The sequence below is a fragment of the Eumetopias jubatus genome, unplaced genomic scaffold, assembly GCF_037043125.1.
Source record: "Eumetopias jubatus isolate StellerSeaLion01/CBP00866 unplaced genomic scaffold, mEumJub1_p1.0 scaffold_3, whole genome shotgun sequence".
NCBI lineage: Eukaryota > Metazoa > Chordata > Mammalia > Carnivora > Otariidae > Eumetopias > Eumetopias jubatus.
The window spans coordinates 123853604-123874129 of NW_028274809.1; the positions used below are offsets into that span (position 1 = coordinate 123853604).

A 20526-nucleotide genomic window follows, 5' to 3' on the forward strand; every position below is an offset into this window, starting at 1 on the left:
TGTGGAGCCCGACATGGGGCTCAATCTCTGAAATGATGACCTGAGCTGAAACCAAGAGTTGGATGCTTAACTGTGCCATCCAGGTGCCCCAAAATGGATCTTTTTGATAGCTTAGCAGAGAGACTTAGATCTTCGTCTTCTTGAGGGACCTGTACGAACTTTTTTTTTTTTCTTTTTGTAATTTACTTTGCTGGCCAACTGTTCTTAGCCAGTATTCTCAACATTGTATGTGGACTGAACTGGTCTTTGCCGGGAAAAGGTATGTCATGTCTTTACAGGTGAATATGGCTGCATAATAAGAATACCTTGGCCATGGGGAACTTGACTCCATACTACCTTTCTCATTTCTTCTCCGAGGAAGAAATTGACTGGTACATAATTGAATATTTCCAGAAATAACCTTAACAAGAAATGTTTAGATAGAAATGTTTAGATAACCTTTCTAAAAACATGAAAGAAAGCCCAAATAAATGGGAAGTGACTAGGTTCTTGGATGAGAAAATTCAGTATTGTGAAGATGTCACCTTGCTCCAAATTAAATGTCAAATTCAAAGGAATTCCAATCAAAATCTCTATGAGATTGTTTTGGACCTCAACAGGTTGATTCTAAAGTTCATCTGGAAGAGTAACTATGTGAAAATGGCCAAGAAATGTTGAAAAGGGTAATGACGTGCTACCAGATATCAAAGTATGCTATTAAGTTACAGTAAATGAAAGAGATTAAGATACTGGTGCGAAGAAGAGACAAATGGATTGGTGTTAGACCTATGTTTATGTGGGAAATAGTATTTGAAAAACAAGCATTTCAAATTAGTGGGAGAATAGTTTAACAGAAAACTATTGGCTATTTATTTAGGGGAAAAATTAAGTCCTTATATCACAATATATATAAAAATAAATTCCAGATAAAGATCGAAGAAAATATAAGAGAACATCTTAACAATAATTAGGGTTAAAAAAATCTATTGTGGGGTGCCTGGCTGACTCAGTAGGAAGAGCATGTGACTCTTGATCTTGGGGTCATGAGTTTGAGCCCCATGTTGGGTATAGAAATTACTTACAAATAAAATCTTTTAAAAAAAAGTCTTTTGCAAAAGCAGAACTCTAGAGATAAAAGTCAAGAAAAGATTAACCGTCTTGACAACAGAACTCGAAGAACATTTCTTTTACTACAGATTAAAGTATAAAAACTTCAGGGGAGACAAAAATGCATTTATTGGTGTTTTTGTTTATTAAAAACCACATTGTCTGAAAAAGGATTTGGGAACACTTACAGCAATGAGTGTAGAATAGGATAAAAGATAATGCACATGCACATATATGAATGGGGGTGAAGACAAAACACATATATAGAAAGATAAAGTCAATGAGCAAAATATATTCTACAATACCCTAAACAATTTTTAGAAATGAATAACACATTTCTTTTTGGACTTCCTAGAAGCCAGAAAAAAGAGGGAAACAACATCCATTAGCAGCTTCATATTGTCTATAAGAAAACAATTAAGGTGTTTAAGAGACACACGGATTTCTGGTACTGACACAAAAAAAGAAATGTCTCTAGTAGGTCCCTTCTTGTCTTTGGAAATAAAAGAACAATAAATAAATCCAATATAAATGGACGAATCATTTGCCAGATTTAATGTGGCCACATAATGTCAAACAAGCCTAGCAGTTGTAATGTTGATGCTTCCCAGATATCGGTGGGTGTCCACTTCCTGCATCCACATAGCCACTTCACTGGTTTTAACGGGAAATCCAACTGTACCAAGCATTTTGTGATTTTTGCAGATGATACTGAAGATTCGTCGCAGGGGGAAAGTGTACCCTGGGGGTCTTGCTGCTTTGTTGCCCATTCTCCTCACCATCTAATCCTGCTCAGTCTCTTCATCCCTCCTCCCAGCCTTCCCCTGCCCCTCCTCCCAACACCACCCAAGCTCAAGCCTCCCTCCATGGGGCAGTCATTTCTCTTTGCCAGTCCTGGTACCAGCCAGTGTCACCCAAACCCTTGGAACGAGCCATTTACTCAAAGCAGGAAGTTGCCGCATTTCCCCATAAAAATCTGGCTGCTCTGTAAAAGGAATGTCCTCACTCTTCATCTTACACACTTGGGTTGGGGAGCCAGTGGTCCCTCCATACTTTCCCCAACTCCCACCTGACAGGAGGAATCCCTGCCACGCGGGATGTGCCTGCCACTCCTTCCAAGCTAGCCAACATGGTTTAGAACCAACTTCACAGAGGAGCTCCTCCTTACAGTTATCTCTCAGCTCTGGCACTGGCTTTATAAATAAGTTTCTTATTTTAATTACGAAGCTGCACAGGGGAAGTAGACAATTAAATGAAGAGAATCTGAAATCACTTCTGATCTGGGCGAAGTAAACAAGTGCTTATTTCCAAGACAGTTCTACAAATAGAACACGGGCATGACATAAAGGACATTTGTCAGATTCTCCCCAGCCCCCCCCCCACTTCCTCGAGCTTGTTCTTGACGTCTGAAGATGTTTTCTCTTCATGTTCTTTGTTTTAGTTACGAGGATCCTGACAAGTGCCTGATTCTCTACGGCGATGATCAGGTAGGTGTGGAGGGTGGAAGGAGAGCGGTAGGCATTTATTCAGGGGCCAGAAGACCATCTGCCATTCTTTCAGGGAGAAGCAAGGGGGAGAAAAGGAGGGTGAGAGCATCTGTGTCTTAAAGCGGAGACAAAGAAGAAATACATTATGTCAAATAAAATAAAATACTAAGAGGTAACATGTATGAAGTGCTTGTTCACATGCCTGGTGTTGTGCTTAGTGCTTTCCATTTGATCCATCCAATTCAAACAAACACAAGGTGATGTTACGACTGCCATTTGTGAGAATGGGGAAACTGAGGCATGGAGCAGTCATGCCCTTTTTAAGTGTACATGCTACTGGGAGGTAACAGACTGGGACTGTAACCCAAGCAGTTTGATGCAGGTCTGTGCATTTAACCACTATGCTTTACTGGCTTCGAAATAAAACAGAAGGGATGTTCTAGGTCAATGTGTGAAGAAACAGGGCCAGAACGAAGAAATTCAGTCTGAAAGCACTGACATCGGATCACGGGGGAAATGGCACATCTGGTTTGTCTCCCATTAGACAGGGGAGGCTCTTGCAAATCAGGGCCAGAAGGGAGGATTCCCTTCTCTGTACTCTGTTTCCCAGTTACAAATAAGGCTTAAATACAGATTCCAGTGGGAGGGGAGACAGAGTGCTGTAAACACAACCAAAGTGGAATGGTCTGGTATCCTAGGATCTGCCTGAAGAAAGTTTTAGCACAGGGCAAAAACAGGCCACCAGGAGGGCGCTAGCTCCACAGTGGAATAGAGAAAGCTGGATAGAGGAAGAAGGAAGATGGAACCATCGCAGACACTGAAATCCAATAGGTCCTAATTTCTAATTTTGCTCAGGTGTTGCCTTACTCTACTTCCCCTAAAGCCTTTTAATGCAGATTAAAAACAAACAAACAAACAAACAAACAAACCCGAGGAGCCGAGGAAAGAGCAGATGGGTACTTGTGCAGAGACCTGGAGCCCAGAGGCCCCACGAGGAGGGAGCAGGGAATGACCTGCGCACTTCTCAACTGGAGGGGGCGCTATTCACACAGACTACGAAGCGAATGGTGTCCTTGGATTTATGCTGCACAGCTTCCCGGCCTGGAATTTCTCAAATGCATGCTGGCCCCGGGATGCGACGGAAGAGGGAAGCATCCCCACCCCCGCCCCCACCCCCGCCGCGGGTCAGCCGTGCCCCTGTGGTCACCAGCCCCAGGCGCCTGGTAAATCGGGCTCCCTGGCTCTGCCTGTCTCCTTGCTGCAGTCCTGGGTGCGGTCGAGCCTGGTGCTTGCGGCAGCGGTCCCACAGAAGCCAGGAAGGCGAAGCCAGGGCCGATCCGGGCGACACTGCCTGTTCATTATAATGCGGGTTCATTGGTAAAAATGCAAATGGTTCGTTTCACTTCACCCTTCTGACAGCCTGTGCTGGTAGCAATAACTGGCTGCTCCCTACACCTGTCATCGCCGCGGCGCTGCTCACTTTGTATAAAAGGCCTGCCACACTTCAGGTGTATATATAGCAGCCAACCGGCGTTGAAGCCCGCCGGCTGGAAACTCGATCATTCACTGCCCCCTAGTGGACTAAATGTGAATGAGCCAATACCCTGTGTTGTTTTAATTTAGCTTCTAAACAAATCAGAGTTGCATTTTATGTCAGGAAGAGTTTGCCAGAGTCTTGCCTTAGTCGTTATTGCTGGTGTCTGTAGTTTTTACTTAACAGCACTTTAATAAGATAAAATGTCAATCGTGGGGGGGACTCTTTGTGGAGCTGTATTTGAATATTAAAAAGGCACGACATTTTCAAACAGTGTTTGAGTCCTCATTTGATGTTTATTTTTAAAAATCAAATTTTCTTTGGGCTAGAAAAAGGCTTACAGTGAATGTAGCATCAAAGAGTTCATGTTGCCACCCGGCAAAGCCATCATTTGTGCCTGAGAGAGAAATAAGGGCATTATAAGGCAGAAAGTCTGGCTGTGCTTGTCTTGTCACCTAATCATCCCCTGGCAGGCTTCAAGGTCTTCACAATTTGCATGCTTCTTGGAGGTCACACATTGAAGACCTGGAATTGAGGACCCAGTCACACTCAGCAGAAGGGAAGCTACATTTGCAATATGCTGACAAAGGCAAGGGGAACTTCGTTCACCAACGTCATACCGCAAAGGCTCTCTTGATGAGTGATTATCCTTGGACTTTGTTAGATGATTGCATCTAGCCCAGGATCATGCACTTCAAGAGCATTTGATAATATTCATCAGTGTTACTTACATTCAGCATACTGAGAGACCAGTTTCTTAAAATTAATAATCTACTTTTATAACCTTTCTGAGCTATTTCCTCATTTTAAGGACTAGAACAAACTTGTAATTATCTCCAAATTCAGTGACTTCATTGCTCTGAACTTTTGGTATACCTACTACTAGAATATTCTAGATATTAGAATAACTCCCTTTCCATAGCCTGGACTCTTGCCGTAAAGACCTCCACTGATAGAGTCTAGGGCAGCCACACCCAAAGTCATCCCTTGCGTATGGATTAGCTTCTCACTTATGCATCTAGAGTGATGCTATTACATACCATCCTTAGGAGAATTGACACAGTCATCCCACAAATCATTTTCTGTGCTTTGTGGTACAGATGAAGAAACGAGGCTCAGATGGTTACAGAAGAAGTGGAATCTGGGTGACACGGGCAGAGGGATGATGCCATACCCCCCTATGGGACAGCCCTGTTCATTTGATGCATTTATTTCAGGCTGACTGTAGGGTCGGCAGAGCCCTAATGAGAGGAAACTTCCAAGAGAGAAAAATATTGGTGAGAAAGCTTTGGCGGATCAGCACACACCAGAACTCAAATTTTTCCACCCCGCGCAGATCAGAAATAGCAGGAAACGAAATGCTTCAGAGTTCTTCCTAAGCAGACTGTAGTTTTCCTCAGACTAACACAGGAAGTGCTGCTGGTGATTCACCAGGTTAAACTTTTCCTCCCGAGTCCGAAGTAAGCAGAAACTGCTGTCCACGGTGGTGGAGGCTTAGAGGGCTTGGGTGGGGGCGGGGGAGGCTTGTTTACCAACTGGTCAGAATTCCTAGCCTGAAACTCAACTAGCCTGCTAAAGAATACAGTGCAACTCTCACCGTGGAAAGTTTCAATACAATTATAAAAATTAAATAGGCTTGGGGGATAACTTAACCAGAGAGAAATAGGTCAGTAGATCTGCCTTCCTGTAAGTCCCCATTACAGCCCAATGAAAGTCCTATGACTGCCTATTTTATTAAAGTTGGGCAGGCTGCCCATGGAGTGGCTTCATTTTACCTGACCTGGTTTTCCTCGGTCAATCAACATGTGTCATAGACCCCGAAGCACCCCGAACAGAGTGATCATCGGCTCTACCCCCTGGCCTCCCCAGCCTGCCTCTCTGAGATATCATCTCTAAAGAGGTGCTCGAGTTGGGGCTGAATTAAGTGTCAGAGGCAGAGAGAAGGGGCAGCAGAGTGGGGTCGTGGGTGAAAGCTAAGAATATTCTTTCATCTGCCTGGGGAATGTTACAACCTAACTGGAAGAATCAAGACAGAACACGTGTGAAATGCTTTAAAAGCGCACATAAAGGAAACACATAGAATGCAGCCCATATTTCTGCTTTTGAAGCTTAGCTGCTTCGGCCTCTGAGAATCACCTGGCCGAGTGTCCCTGGTAGGTGGGCAAAGTGGTCCAGCAGGCAGACGTGCACAGGGCCGGCCCCTGTTCCGAGCTGGTCATCCTCCTGCACGCCCTGCTGCCGCGGCCTCCCCAGCGGGTCTCTGGCCGAGCCGCCTCCGGGGCCAGACTGAGCGGGTTTTATCTAAGGGGTTCGGAGCTTCGGTGGCTGTGGGTCTCTGTAGCAGCAGCCACAGCCTGGCCTTTCCTGTTGCAGTCTAGACAGATGCATGATTGAATGAAGGAGTCATCCAAGCCCTGTGCCACATTGGCCATCTGGAAAGGAGCCAACCACTCATTTAGCAAATTGCTCTGTTTAAATGCAGCTGCTGTGTCTCGGCGTTTATACCACCAAGACAGATCGCATGATTCCTCTCCCTTCATTTATCTAAGCTGTTCCTCTCAATCTGCCAGGAACTCAAAAAGACTGTTAATGCGTGACAAGGCACTTGACCCGCATGATTTCCAAACCGAGGAGGAGCATCGGTCTTGTGCCGGCTTGTCCTTCCCTCAAAAGCAAGGGCACTTGCCTGTGCTCTCTGTCTTGATGAAAGCTGCCTTTATTAAGAATGCCATTAAGCTCCACGGCGCCCAGCTCTCCAACACTGTAAATATACCCTTGAGAAACGCACCAGAGGCCCCTGTGCAGGCAGCTGGCCTGGTCCCACGTGCTTGCCACGACAGTCTGACCTCGGACTTCAGCTCTCTGGACAGAGGGTGATGTTTGGCCGCCTGCTGCCTCTCTCCATTTGGAAAGATGGATTACAGTCGTTAGCAGATAATGTCAACAAAGCCTCTGAGATGATTTGATAAGACTTGGAAGCAAAATGATTTCAGACTAGCAATGAGCTCTCGGGTTTTTGTTTTGTTTGGTTTGGTTTTTTACTTCGGCTTCCTTTTTTTTTTCTGAAGGAAATGGTAGAAAAGTTACTCCCGAGGCGAAGCAGTTTATTGTCAGGTTGTCACTGGTCACCGTGGCCGGGTACTGATTATGATCTGTTATTTATCGGGCAAAGAATCCTGATATGACCACTGACTTCATCAACTGCTTAACTTAATTGGGGTCACGGTATCATTAAGTCTGGAAGCCGGAAGCCAGAATAAGTGAGTGTTAATTAAATTAAATATCTGATCAGCCCTTAGCTAGGCCCAAGGGAAGAGAAACTAAGTAGTACAATAAATGATCTTTGCCATTAAATCCTTTGGCGGACAGAAAGCAACACATACAGGAGTATTCAGCTCAGGGCAGCTGTGAGGCATGCAGGCTTAGAGTCATAGCAGGTGCCCAGGAGTTGCCAAGAGGGACAAGGTGCTAGCAGGAGCCGAGGGAGAGGGGATGTCTCAGAGGAAAGAGCTGCTTAGCAGCCGAACATCCAGGGAACTCGAGGAAGATGAGAGCCCGGCAGAATTCCATTCGATTTATTAGAAATGGAACCAGTGGTGAGAAAAATGTCAGCAGAGGAACAGGGAGACAGATTGCAGGGCTCTAAGGAGGGAGTGTGGAGTGAGAAAACAACACATTAACTAGGAGAAATGTGGAGAGAGGGGAACTGTATATGGTGGTTTCTTGAAATAAAATGAGGTTCTAAACGGTACTGTAATTGCATGGAAAGTGACAGAATTCAAGGACGCGAGTGGAATTCTCACTAATAGATTACGCACTGGAAAAATACTACATAAGACACATGCCACAGAATTTTTGGTGTATGTCATACCAAGGTTAAAAAAAACAGCACAGTGAGAGTCCAGAGATTTCTAGAGATGTGTATCCAGAGACCAAGCAAAAAAATGACATTACAGACTTACGCACGCCACGTACTGTGACCCCAACTAAGACCATAGCTGGTTCCACTGCTGATTCACCTGAGCTCAGAAACCACATGAAATTTAGCAAGTCCAGTGTCTTTGCCACCTAGGGCTTCTACTTCTGGTAACCTGGGTACACTGTTCAACCTCTTTCTGCCTCCGTCTGTATCATGGAAAGAATCAAAGTGCCTACCCCCCAGAATTATTGTGAAGATTCAGTGAGATGATGCATACTAAGCAGTTAGTGCAGGGCCTGCTACTTATTCGAGGAGCTATCCTTTGGTCATATTGATATCAGAAAATACTGCAGCAAGCTCCCATCCACAAACCCGCAGCAGTTCATACAAGAGAGGGCACGCTTTGCTACCAAGCATACCTGCTATAATGCTAGTGTTTTCCTCTGTATCTAATGCTGTTCCAAGTGCAGGTCACTGTGAGAAATGGCCTGGAGTGATCAAGGTCCTCTGTGTGCAGTCACTCGCAACGGGGAGCGCCCCCTGTGACCTAGGTCTGGGCATTTGGACCGTGCGGTCTGGCCACGCTCATGTCCCATTCAAGGTTATGGCGGTTCCACTTGCTAAATATGAAAGCCCATCTGCTCAGGGAGAAATAGAGAAGCCTAGAAAACTATTCCCTTTTAACTGGAAAAACATTGCATGTTGATTCTGCCAAGAGAGCACAAGCTATTTATTAGAGCATGGGAAATAAGTGGAATGTGTTGGCTCTTTACTTGGGAAGGGAATTTATTTTTCTTTTCTTTTTTAAACTGTGTTGCAGGGATGCATGAACATTCTGTCTTTGGCTTCTGTAGGTGAACTATTAAGGTAAATATTGAAGTTTAAATCTAATTTCGAAAGAAGGGGAATAATACATTTTTAAGCAAGGACATAGCCTCTTTATGTAACTATTGACAGGGGGTAAAATAATAAACGGAGAAAATGTTCTTAACATAGCTTAGGGTTTGGGTTAGCCTTCCCTTTTCCTTTCTTAGATTGTGTCTTTACTTTCCCGCCCCCGGATATACTCAATTTCCCTGCTGCAATCATGGGTTGGTACATTTATTCATTCACTCAAGAGATGTTTCCTGAGGGTATGTGCAGTCATTCTGCTTGGTTCAGGGTAGAGAGCGGTGAAACCCAAACTAGTCACAAAGCCAGGATGAACAGTTCAACTGAACATAAAACATTCAGAGAATCAGATGAAACACAATCAGTCTGCACTGCGTAGGCAAGCTGCTGCAACAGACAGCCCCCCGAATTTAGTGGCTTCTCACAATAGAAATTTATTTCCTGCTCACGTAACAGTTCACGGCATGCATTTGGTGCGTGGCCTCTATGTGGTGATTCAAGGACCAGGCTCCCCTAAGGCCTTGGACCCTCTGCATCCAGGCAGCAGATAAAGGAAGAAAGCTGAGTGAGGGGTCATACAGGCGGATTTGGGGACCATGCCTGGAAGTGCTTGGATCGCTTCTGCCCATATTCTGGAAGTCAGTCACATGGTCACCTTAATTGCAGTGGAAGCTGGGACAGGTGAACAGTCACCAGGATGGAAGTGTGTATGGTGAATGACTAGCCAGGCTTTGCCACAAAGCCTGAAACTAAGGTACCAAAAACCCAACACACCATATGTCTCCTATGATATGTCTGTTGGTGGCATGGACTCCCCCACACACACCAGGGGAATTCTTTCTCCCTGTCACCTCTCCCTTTTGCCCCTTCTTTACATTCCTCTTTGCCCTGCCCAGCCTGCTGAACCCATCTCCTATCCTCTGCCTTCCAGAGTCTGCCCGATCACAGCACACAGCCCTCCTTCTGTAAGTCTCACTGTCTGCACCACCCCTGGGGCTTTCTCACTCACCACCTAGTTGGGAGGCTTTAGAGCGATGCCTCATCTTTCAATAGAACGGATGCTGTTAGAGAGGGCAGCACCTGTCCTCCAGACATGATTGCTGGGAAAGGACGCTGAGGTAATAGGCGATGCCGGCCCGCAGCTCTGGTCCCTGTCAGTGTGTTTCCCGGTGGCTGTCTCCAGGTCCTTACGTCTGCTCCCGTGTCCCCACTCATGACCTGAAAACAGCAACACCCTCCCCTTCTTTCCTCCCCAAAGGGTTTTGCGATTCGAGTGAGGTAATTCAGGTGTATCCAGAAGGAGGACAAGGAAGATTAGTCACCAGGTTCATCTGACTGAGAGGCAGCAACGAGGGTGTCCTGGGAATGGGGCTCAGGTGGTGTCTCAGCACCTGCCAAGGGGCCAACAAAGCCCTCGTTGTGTCAGCCAGACCGAGAGGGGAAGGAATGGCCACCTGGGGTGTTTCTTGGAAACTGGAGAAGTTTTATCAAAAGTGAATAGGAAGGGGTATGTCAGGACTGAACACCCCTGACTTTTGGCTTTGACATTAATAAAATACCTTTCTTCAGACAAAAGAATTAGCTGGCTAAAATCACTCTGTGGTGGCAACTCTGAGCTCTACTTAAAGGACATTTAACACCCCTCATTATAAGCATGGTGTACCACTCAGGACCTCTGTGTAAATAAGCCCATTCACCTGCCTCCCTGCGAGTTTTGGCTTTTGCTTGGGTCCTCTGGGTTCACTCCCGCAATGTTCCCCTCTGTAGCCGGAGTGACCACAGGAGGACCTGGTAAGTCCTACGTTAGCAGCACATCTCTGGAATCCGGGCCACGCAGGGGCTCAGGCAGGACTGTGACCTCCTTCTGCTTTGCTTTCCCCATTTGCAAACCTGGGAGCAAATACAAGCCGCATCATGGAGATACTGAAAGGACTTAATTGTTAATACTGAACACCAACACGACACACATTAAACACAAATACCACTTTACCAACAATGGCCTCTTGATAAGGAGACGCGGGATTCCTCTGAATGGACGTATCATTGGTGAATTTGAAGCTGACTGGATAAAGTGAAAAGCACAATCTCTGTAGGACATCTCGTTTTCTCCCTTTGGAGAAAAGCGGATTGAAATTCAAGTGTCTCTTGCACTTTTACGTCATTTTTGGAAGCTGGCTGAAAGGAAGGATGCTGGACATGGTCTCTCTTCTGTCTGTCCAGTTAGTCCTGGAGATGACGAGTTTGTGCTGTTACCAGCTGAGGCCTCCCCCGGTCCGTTGGGGGGGTGCCCTGGGAATGGAGTGAGGAACGCACAGCTCTGCACACCCCATAGGTGAGAGCAGGAACTCGTCGCCACTCCCCTCAGGAGAGAGGGAAGCCCAAGTCACGTTGTGCCCTCAGAGGACAGCACTGTGCAGCAGAGGGGTTGGCAAATCACCATTGGTGACCAGGCCCTCCCAATGAGAGAGCCGCCTGCGGTGGCCAGGGAACTGGGCTTGTCCCAGTCACACTCTGGGGACGAGGCACTAACGCAGGGTAAGGTGTGTGTCTGAGGGAATTTTCTGAGGTCGTTTTGCCTTCATGTACCATATCTCCCAGACACACAGACCCATGGAGACAGGCACAGGGATCTGTAGGCACCCCCACACCCAGAAACTTGCCCACAGACATCCCCACAAATATCCCCAAAGGCAAATGTACAGGGGCGCCTGGGTGGCTCAGTTGGTTAAGCGACTGCCTTCGGCTCAGGTCATGATCCTGGAGTCCCGGGATCGAGTCCCGCATCGGGCTCCCTGCTCAGCAGGGAGTCTGCTTCTCCCTCTGACCCTCTTCCCTCTCGTGCTCTCTGCCTCTCATTCTCTCTCTCTCAAATAAATAAATAAAATCTTTAAAAAAAAAAGGCAAATGTACAGACTCTTCACAAACGCCCCACAAATACCCCTACATCTTACATGCTCCAGAGTAGAATACCCCTACACACGCCTACATACTCATATTCACCCCCATAGATACCCTATAGACACTCTCCAGTCACTCTCACACACCCCACAACCCCCCACACACCCCACTGACACCACACAGACACTTGTGCTAACACCCCCAGCATCCTCCACAAACGTCTCAAAATATACCCGCCAAGCCCTTGCAGACACCCCTCCACGTGTCTTCCACAGATTTCCCTTGCAACACTCAGCCACACGCATCTCCTAATTTCACCCCACAATCTCCCACCCAGACACTCCCAGCTACCCCTACAGAGCACCGCACATTACCCTCTGACACACACACAGGCATGACATGTCACTTCCAAACACCATTTAGAGATCCAGATGCGCATACGCAGCCACGCACGCGGGTCCTGTGTGCACACGCAGCCACGCACGCGGATCCTGCACGTACACACACACACGCAGCCACACACAGATCCTGTGCGCACATGCAGCCACGCACGTGGGTCCTGTGCGCACACGCAGCCACGCATGTGGGTCCTGCACATACACACACACACACACGCAGCCACACACATGGCTGTGCACACACACATAATCAGTCACCCTGCACAGGTCCTTGTGGGCACACAGAGATAAACATAAGCCAGACATGCAAATATGTCCACCCCTCTCCTTGCAACGGCAATACCACCCACACAGACAGACTCACACAGGGACTCGTCACCTGCAGAGGCCTTTTCCAAGACCTCACGGAAACTCTCCCCCAAACACATGTAACACAGACCCTCACAGGCCTAACAAACACAAATGAAGACACAGGCACATTAGCTTCACTTCCTTGATTTGTAAGTTCAGACAATCTGCTAGCTGTAATCTCGCAAATCAATAAAAGGTCTATATTGCAGACAACTGGGGGATAGGGTGCACCACTCTCTGGTCATGGGGAATTGGAACAGAAAAACACTTAAATGAGATCAAATGGTGCCTTTTTCCATTACCCTGGCCAGCCAGTTAGAAAGCCAGGAAGGGGGGCCAGACATCTGGCCGTGCCCATGAAGAGTGCCAAGCACAGCTGGAAGACCGAGGTGCGGCTTCCGGGTCATGTTGGGTGCATTGGTCCCCCTACAGCCCTGTCAGGGAACAAAGTTGGCTCTGACCCCTTTCATGCAGGAGGTTGTTGTCCTCCCCTTGGAGATAGCTCTTCTTTCCACACGTCCCTGCAGCTGGTTTTCCTTACAATACAAAAGCAAAATAATAATAATAATAATAATAATGCTCCAAAAAATCCTCAAATTCTCTTAGAAAATAGGTGCTTCCAAAGAGGGGTATAATAGTATGGTGGCTGTCAGAAAGAGGAGGGGCAAGACACAGAGATCAAAAAGAAAACCAGGAGGGATGGATAAAGGGATTAGAAGGCAAGAAATAGCCCAGACCAGCTGGTGGCCATCTGGGAGCTACGAAGAAAGGGAAGAACAAAGTTGTTGAGTTTCTAGCAAGTGGGTACAATTTTATCATGAGAGGAGGTTACTGCTTTGAGGAACTGGAGAGAAGCCAGAGCCTTGCCAGCCATTAAAAAAAAAAAAAAAAAAAAAAAAAGTCTAGTGGTTTCCCTAAGGACTGGATTACAGTGAATTTGCTTCTGTCTCAAGTCAACTAGCTAAGGACATGATCATTTCAGGGAAAGTTAGAGGGTGTCTGAAGGTGGAGAGAAATCGAGAATTAACCTCTGGGTGTCAAGGTGAAAATGGACGATAGGGAAATGAGAAAGGTACTCAGCTGTGCTTCATACGGAGGTTGTTTTTAAAGCCTCAGATAAAGGGCGCCTGGGTGGCTCAGTCGGTTAAGCGTCTGCCTTCGGCTCAGGTCATGATCCCATGAGTCCCATGGGAGGCTCCCTGCTCAGCGGGGAGCCTGCCTCTCCCTCTGTCCCTCCCCCCAGCTTGTTCTCTCTCTCAAATAAATGAATAAAATTAAAAATTTTATTTTTTTAAAAAATAAAGCCTCAGATAAGAACATGGGGAAGGCCACTGGCTATAGGATAAACACTAAATTATTATCATCAGTTATTTTGATTTTGATAAAAATTGAAGATAAACTGTGTGTTTGCTTCGGGGCTGTGCAGAGGGGAGAGAGACAGTAAAACCGATATATATACGCCATAGTACGTAGAGACAGTAAGCATCCGCTCACCTGTCCCGCAGAGAACTTACGGATGGCATGTCTGAAACTCAGCTAGTGACGTCTTTGCCATCCACCAAAAGTTAGCATCTCTTCTCTCTTCCTCTGCCTCTGTGAATGGTGCCACTAGCCCTACATGCCCGCTCCAGACCAGTCATCCCAGTCACTCAGCTCTACATTCAAATAATTGGTCACCAAGTCCTGAAAATTCTCTCTCCTTAGTAATTATCACCTGTGTCCTCCTTTCTCTCCCCTCAGCCACTTCTTGCCTCCAACCTATCATCACCATCACAGAAACAAACTTCCCACCGACCTCCCCAGCCTCCAATATCAAGTCCCCACAGATCATTTTCTATATCTTTTTGTAAAATCTTTCACTCATTTGACAAGTATTTATTGAGCGTCTACTGTGTGCCAGTCTTCATCCTAGTTGTTTGGGACACAGCAGTGAACACAACGAAGACGTCTACTAGATACCTAGTCCAGAGTATAGTGGGAAGAGAAAAACAATAAACATAATAAATTATATGATACCTTTGAAGGCAATAAGTGCTGTGGAAAAAAGGAAAAAACAGAGCAAGGCACAGGGTATCATCAGTGCCAAGGGCGTGTGTGTGTGTGTGTGTGTGTGTGTGTGTGTGTGCGTGCACGCGAGTATGGGTTAAAAGAGGGTAACCAGAGTAGTCCTCTTTGAAAGTCTGGTATTTGCTCAAAGGAGGTGAGGGAGTGAGCCACAAGGATATTGGTGGGGAAGAACATTCCTTCAGACAGAACATCCAGAGAAGTGCTCTAAGGTGGCACAGCAAGCGTGCCTGTGTGGCTGGAACAGAATAGGTGCAGGGAGTGGAAGGTATGAGGTCAGAATTAAGGGAAGTTACTTGAGGTCTTCCAGCAGGATGGAGACATGGCAGGGTTTTAAGCAGTGGGAGACAGGCTCTGACTTCTATGCTGAATGATCGCTCTACTGTTGGTGGTGACTCAGACCAGGGGGAAGCAGAGGAGACGGTGAGAGATGGTAAAGTCTCTGTTCTGCAGAAAATCCTTCAGTGACTTTCCTTAGCCTACAGATAGAATCTGAATGTGTCAGTGTAGCCCACAAAACACTTCAGGATTTGGGCCCTGCTTATTTATTCAAATTCATCTCTTCCTGGTATTTTCACACTCCCAATGGCCCCCATGTTCTGAAGCAGGTGGGCTTTTAATAAGCATCCTCTTCTCCACTCTCATGGTCCCATGAGTCTGTGTAGATGGCTTCCTCTGCCTCAACTACAGTGCCCTTCTGGGCCTTCACGAAGCCTCTTTTCCACAAGGAAGCCTTTCTCTTGTCTCCATACCATGCATCCCAAAGCAGTCCGTGCACACTTCAATGTTTGGGATTATAGCTCTGAGACAAAATGTTCTATTCACAATCTGTCTCTTTCACTAAACTGGGAACTCCTACAGGGTAATAATTTATTTCTGAGTCTTTAGTAGACATTAAATGGATGGATGGATAGATGCATGGATGATGGATGCATGGATGGATGGTTGCTGGCTCTTCATCAGATCTTGAATTCAAGGGATTTTGTTTTTAGTTTAAAATTAGTTAAGCTGGTGCTTAACATAACAATAAAAAATTTAAAAAAATAAAAAAATAAAATTAGTTAAGCGTTGGAAAATGCATAAAAACTAATTATAAGACATTAAGTTCTTCATTGTTGAAGAGATGGCTGAAGGAGTGTGCTCAGGTAACTACTTGTAAGCATATGTACTCATCAACTGCACGTGACAGCTGTGTTGCTGGGAAGTTGAATATATGAGGAATTTTGATAAATGGCCTCTTGCTTGTCCATTGACCAAATATAATTTCAGTCATGCTTTATTTTCTTGACATGCTATTCAATTAGCAGTGGTTCACACTGTAACTTTATGTTCCTTGATATTCGGCTTTCCCTGCCAGCTGAAAGGAATTGATTTCTGTTTGGCAAAAACCCTTTTAGAACAGGAGGAGTCTTTTTCCAACACATAAGCATCTCTTAGTTCATCTGTTTTTCTAGTGTTGTCATTGCCCAGTTAGGGCTTCAGGGTCTTCTTATCTTGAGAAACACTGTATCATGTTGATTGTAAGGGTCATACTGGAAGCGGATTCCTTCTCTACTTACTGCTTCAGGAAGGCAGAGGAAACAATTCCCTGACGGTGGCTAGAGACGTATTTCTCATCCTCTGTAATCTCTGGAGGACAGACTCTCCCTCCAAGTGTCACTTCTTCACCAAGGCCATCCCTCCACAAAAGTACATTGTAGGCTGTATGGAAAATGAAACGAAACAATAATACATTTTCTCAGATTTGAACATTTGAACATTATTCCAAGCCGGGAGTAACTGTAATGTAGTCAGAGGTTTAAATAATAAATGTGAAGGATTCTGAGTGAGGTCTCAGGTAGGCACCATATTTAATTTGTGACCAAGTCAGTGGAACTAAAAGCCTCTCTACCACATTCCTGAGAGGTAGACATTCCAAATTGGGTTGGCCCCTCCAGAAAAAGGGAGCTTCTATCTCAAGGCAGCCCCCCCAAAATGTGGATTATTTCTAAATATTAGAAGGCAAACCCTTCATGACTCCAAATAGACTTTCCACCCTTCCGCAAAACAGGATAGGTTGAACACTTTCATTCCCAGCTAAACAAAATTCGGCTGAACAACACAGGATTTTTTTCCCCTCTGAAGGCACAACCCCACAAGGATAGGGTGAATGGAAACAGCAGCAGCAAAATGTGGAATTTGGAAAGCAGATAAACACATGGTAAGTTACATAGGAGACCCCCCAAAACTAAATCTTTAGGTCAGCCGTGGGAAAAGCTGAGAGCCAAAAAACCATTTAGCAAGGAAGAACCCCATGCCCCCCTCCATGGGCCCCAGAATTGGCAACACTACCGGCTAGATCACTGACCCCATACTTTCTCCTTTTAGGCAGGAAAGAGCAATCCAATGTCATTCTTACCTTTGGAGAGACAGGATAAAATCCATTAAACAAGAAGGTGCCATTACAGAGGAAAATTTGGGGAATAAAAGTTCTTGGAATTTAAAATTGTGATAAACATTTTTTAACTCAACAAAATGGTTAGAAGATAATATTCTCCCAAAACAGAACAAAAAGACAAAAAAATGTGAAATAAAAGAGACAAGATAAGAAAACCGTAGGATCAGTCCAGGAAGTACAATATCCAAGTACTGGGCACACAAAGAAGAGAAAAGAAAGGGGAGAAAATAATCAAGTAAACAGTTTGAGAACACTTCCCAAAACATTAAAAGCAAAGAGAAGATCCTAGAAGTGTGGAGAGGAGGAAAAAGTCAGTTTGCTATGCATAGGATTAATACTGACAATGGGTTTGAGTTTTACCACAGCAGTACTGGAAGCCAGAAGGCAATGGAGCAATCTCTTCAAAACTCTGAAGGGGTCACCGGGCTGGCTCAGTCGGTAGAGCTTGTGACTCTTGATCTTGAGGTTGTGAGTTCAAGTCCCATCTTGGAGGTAAAGATTACTTAAAAATAAAATCTTTTAAAAAATTCAAAGGAAAATTATCTCCAGTGTTGAATTCTACACCCAGATAAACTATTACTGAAATGTGGGAATAGAACAAAGTCATTTTCCAAGATGCAAAGTTTCAAAATATACTTCCCATGAATGTATACTTTTCAGAAAAGTTCTGGAGGATTGTCACTACATCAAAAACCAATGATGTAATGTATGGTGATTAACATAACATAATAAAATAAAATAAAAAAAAATAGAAACAAGAAAAAAAATGAAGTGGGGGAGAAAACTGAAAAGAGGAAGAACCGGGATACATCAAACAGGAGATAACAAACAAGAAGAGGAGCAGGGCGCCTAGGTGGCTCAGATGGTTGGGCGTTTGCCTTCGGCTCAGGTCATGATCCCGGGGTCCCGGGATCGGGTCCTGCATCGGGCTCCCTGCTCCTTGGGAGTCTGCTTCTCCCTCTGCTTCTCTCTCTCTCTCTCTCTGTCTGTCATGAATAAATAAAATCTTTAAAAAAAAAAAGAAGAAGAGGAGGAAATGGTGTCCCCAGGGTGACAGGAAAAAGGGGGCCTGAGATGACAGTTGTGGATCCAGGTTGGGGCAGTCAGAGCAAGTCAGAAGATGAAACCAATGAAATGAATGTTTTGTGGAGCTGGATGTCTTGAGAGGAGATTGAGATGGTGGGTAAAAAACACTCAGTACTCAGAAATCTAAGCAAGTGAAAGTAGAGAGTCAAAAGATAATATCCCAGTCTGAGAAACCAAAAGAAGCAATGTAGGCATGGAATTTAAAGACATGGAATGGATACCAAATGATCATCTAGAAGGAATAGATACCAAATAATCATCAAAATTAATGTGGAGACTCTCGGGGATGGAAATGAGGAGAGGGGTCAAGCTTCTCAAATTTGCAGAACTATTTTACTTTTTAAGAAAGTACATATAGCTTAGATAGAAGTAATAATTTTTTAAAAGGAAAAGAAAAACAAAATATGATTTCCCTGTCTGGAGTACTCAGGACTGGACACCACAAGGCACCATATGGCTCACCAAGGCTTTACCTGCCGGCACATTACCTTCCACATTCAAGCCATGTATTCCTCATCCTTTTCTTATAAATTGATGCTTTGAACCTAAATCCAGAGCTTTCCTTCTTGCTAAATTTCATCTTATTGATTTTTTACATCCTTAATCTATTTGGTTAAAACAATTTTAAATGCTGACATTGACATCCAGTAGGTTCTCTCTTTCTCTCAGCTTTGTGTAGTCAATAAATGAAACAGTACTTCAGTGTATTCATCCAGGTCCTAGAGGAGACTGTGGAACAGGGCACAATGAGAGCCGAGGCCTAGGGCATGTCACTAAAACCTCCCCATGGGGTGGGATTCACCTAATACTATTCATTTCGTTTTGACTAAGGTGTTTACTCATTTGCTCAAAAGATATAATCCAAGGACACCTTTGGGGGAAGAATGGAAAAGAAAGAGTACTGGTAATAACAATTCCAGGAATATTTGGTTCTCTCGAGTCACAGCAGGACAATTCACAGTATTCTTCAGTTGCATTTGGGTGAGAAAGAATGAATCTGCTGGAGCTTTGCCCTGTAATGGAAGAGACGTCTCCCCCAACACACACACACACACACACACACACACACACACACACACACACACAAGCGCACACAGGGTGAAACAACTTCTCAGTGTACCTGCTGGGAACCAGAAAACCAGAGTCCTAGGGGATATTGGCCTTCTACAGCGTGAGAGTGTGGGAAGGGTTCTCATGGGTCAACGTGGAGAGCCCCACACTGCTTCTTAAAGGGTCCTGGATGGGGCGGCTGGGGACTTGAGGTTCCAGTTCCTCCAATCTCTGCTTCCTTGGAGATTCATGCTGGTGCTTGGATAGTGGTTTTTTTTTTTTTTTTTAAAGCTGAAAGATAAAGTTCAAGGTGAACAACTGACTCCTGATGACAAACATATTCGAACTCATCAAGCCAGCGCTGTGGAGAACAGTTCTTCAGAGTGGATGAAAAATTGATACAGGAAAGATTATTTAATTCTCTCCTGTAGGCACCTTCAAACAAGAACAGCTTTTGTCATAAGTATCCCAGGAAATCTGGGGCGCCTGGGTGGCTCAGTTGGTTAAGTGACTGCCTTCGGCTCAGGTCATGATCCCAGGGTCCTGGGATCGAGCCCCACATCAGGCTCCCTGCTCCGCGGGAAGCCTGCTTCTCCCTCTCCCACTCCCCCTGCTTGTGTTCCCTCTCTCGCTGTCGCTCTCTCTCTGTCAGTTAAATAAATAAATAAAATCTTAAAAAAAAAAGTATCCCAGGAAATCTATCTACTTTATGCCCAGTGGAGATTAAAAAAACAGATTATGAATCTTGTCTGAATTAAAAAAAATATTGATGGACCACACAGAAACTATTATCAGAATGAAATATAAGTTAAAATCAAGTCCTTATTCCTTATTTTAGAGACTGTCCCCACCAGTTAATTCAGCACGAGACTGAACCCATGTTTCCCAGCAGAATTTAAAGGGTTTTTTTTCTAGAGTTTATCTCTTGAAATATGAATGCAGGTTCCAATCGGTTACCTTTGAGTACTGAGAACCATCACCATCTCCTTAATCTCGCCAAGTGTGTAAACTTGGCCAGTTTTTCTCTTCTGCCCCATTTCTGTCATGAAAATTCCTTCCAAGAAATTAAATGTATCCAGAGAAAAGTAACACAGATGATGAATGGTATGAAGGAGAGGTTAATGGAAGAAGGTCAGAAAAGTTTTTATGTGAGAGAAATTTAAACAAGAGATTAATTGACAGAAAAAGTGATTTGAGGGATTCTTAAAGTACCACAAAGGAAGGTGCAGGCTGAGGAGACATACTTGTTATTTGCTCTATTGTTAGAGAATAGACACTTCATAAAGTAGCAATACCAGACATTTTAAACTGCTTCTTGAAAATTG

General features: G+C 44.9%; 1 protein-coding gene across 1 annotated transcript in view; it reads left to right on the forward strand.

The window, feature by feature from the left end:
- Positions 1-20526, forward strand: part of LOC114211909 (cilia- and flagella-associated protein 337-like) — a 119330-nt gene that overhangs the window by 42388 nt on the left and 56416 nt on the right. Inside the window, 2 exon segments of the mRNA XM_088021975.1 lie at positions 2528-2573; positions 8847-8893. Of these exon segments, the coding sequence (XP_087878101.1) occupies positions 2528-2573; positions 8847-8893 (93 nt within the window).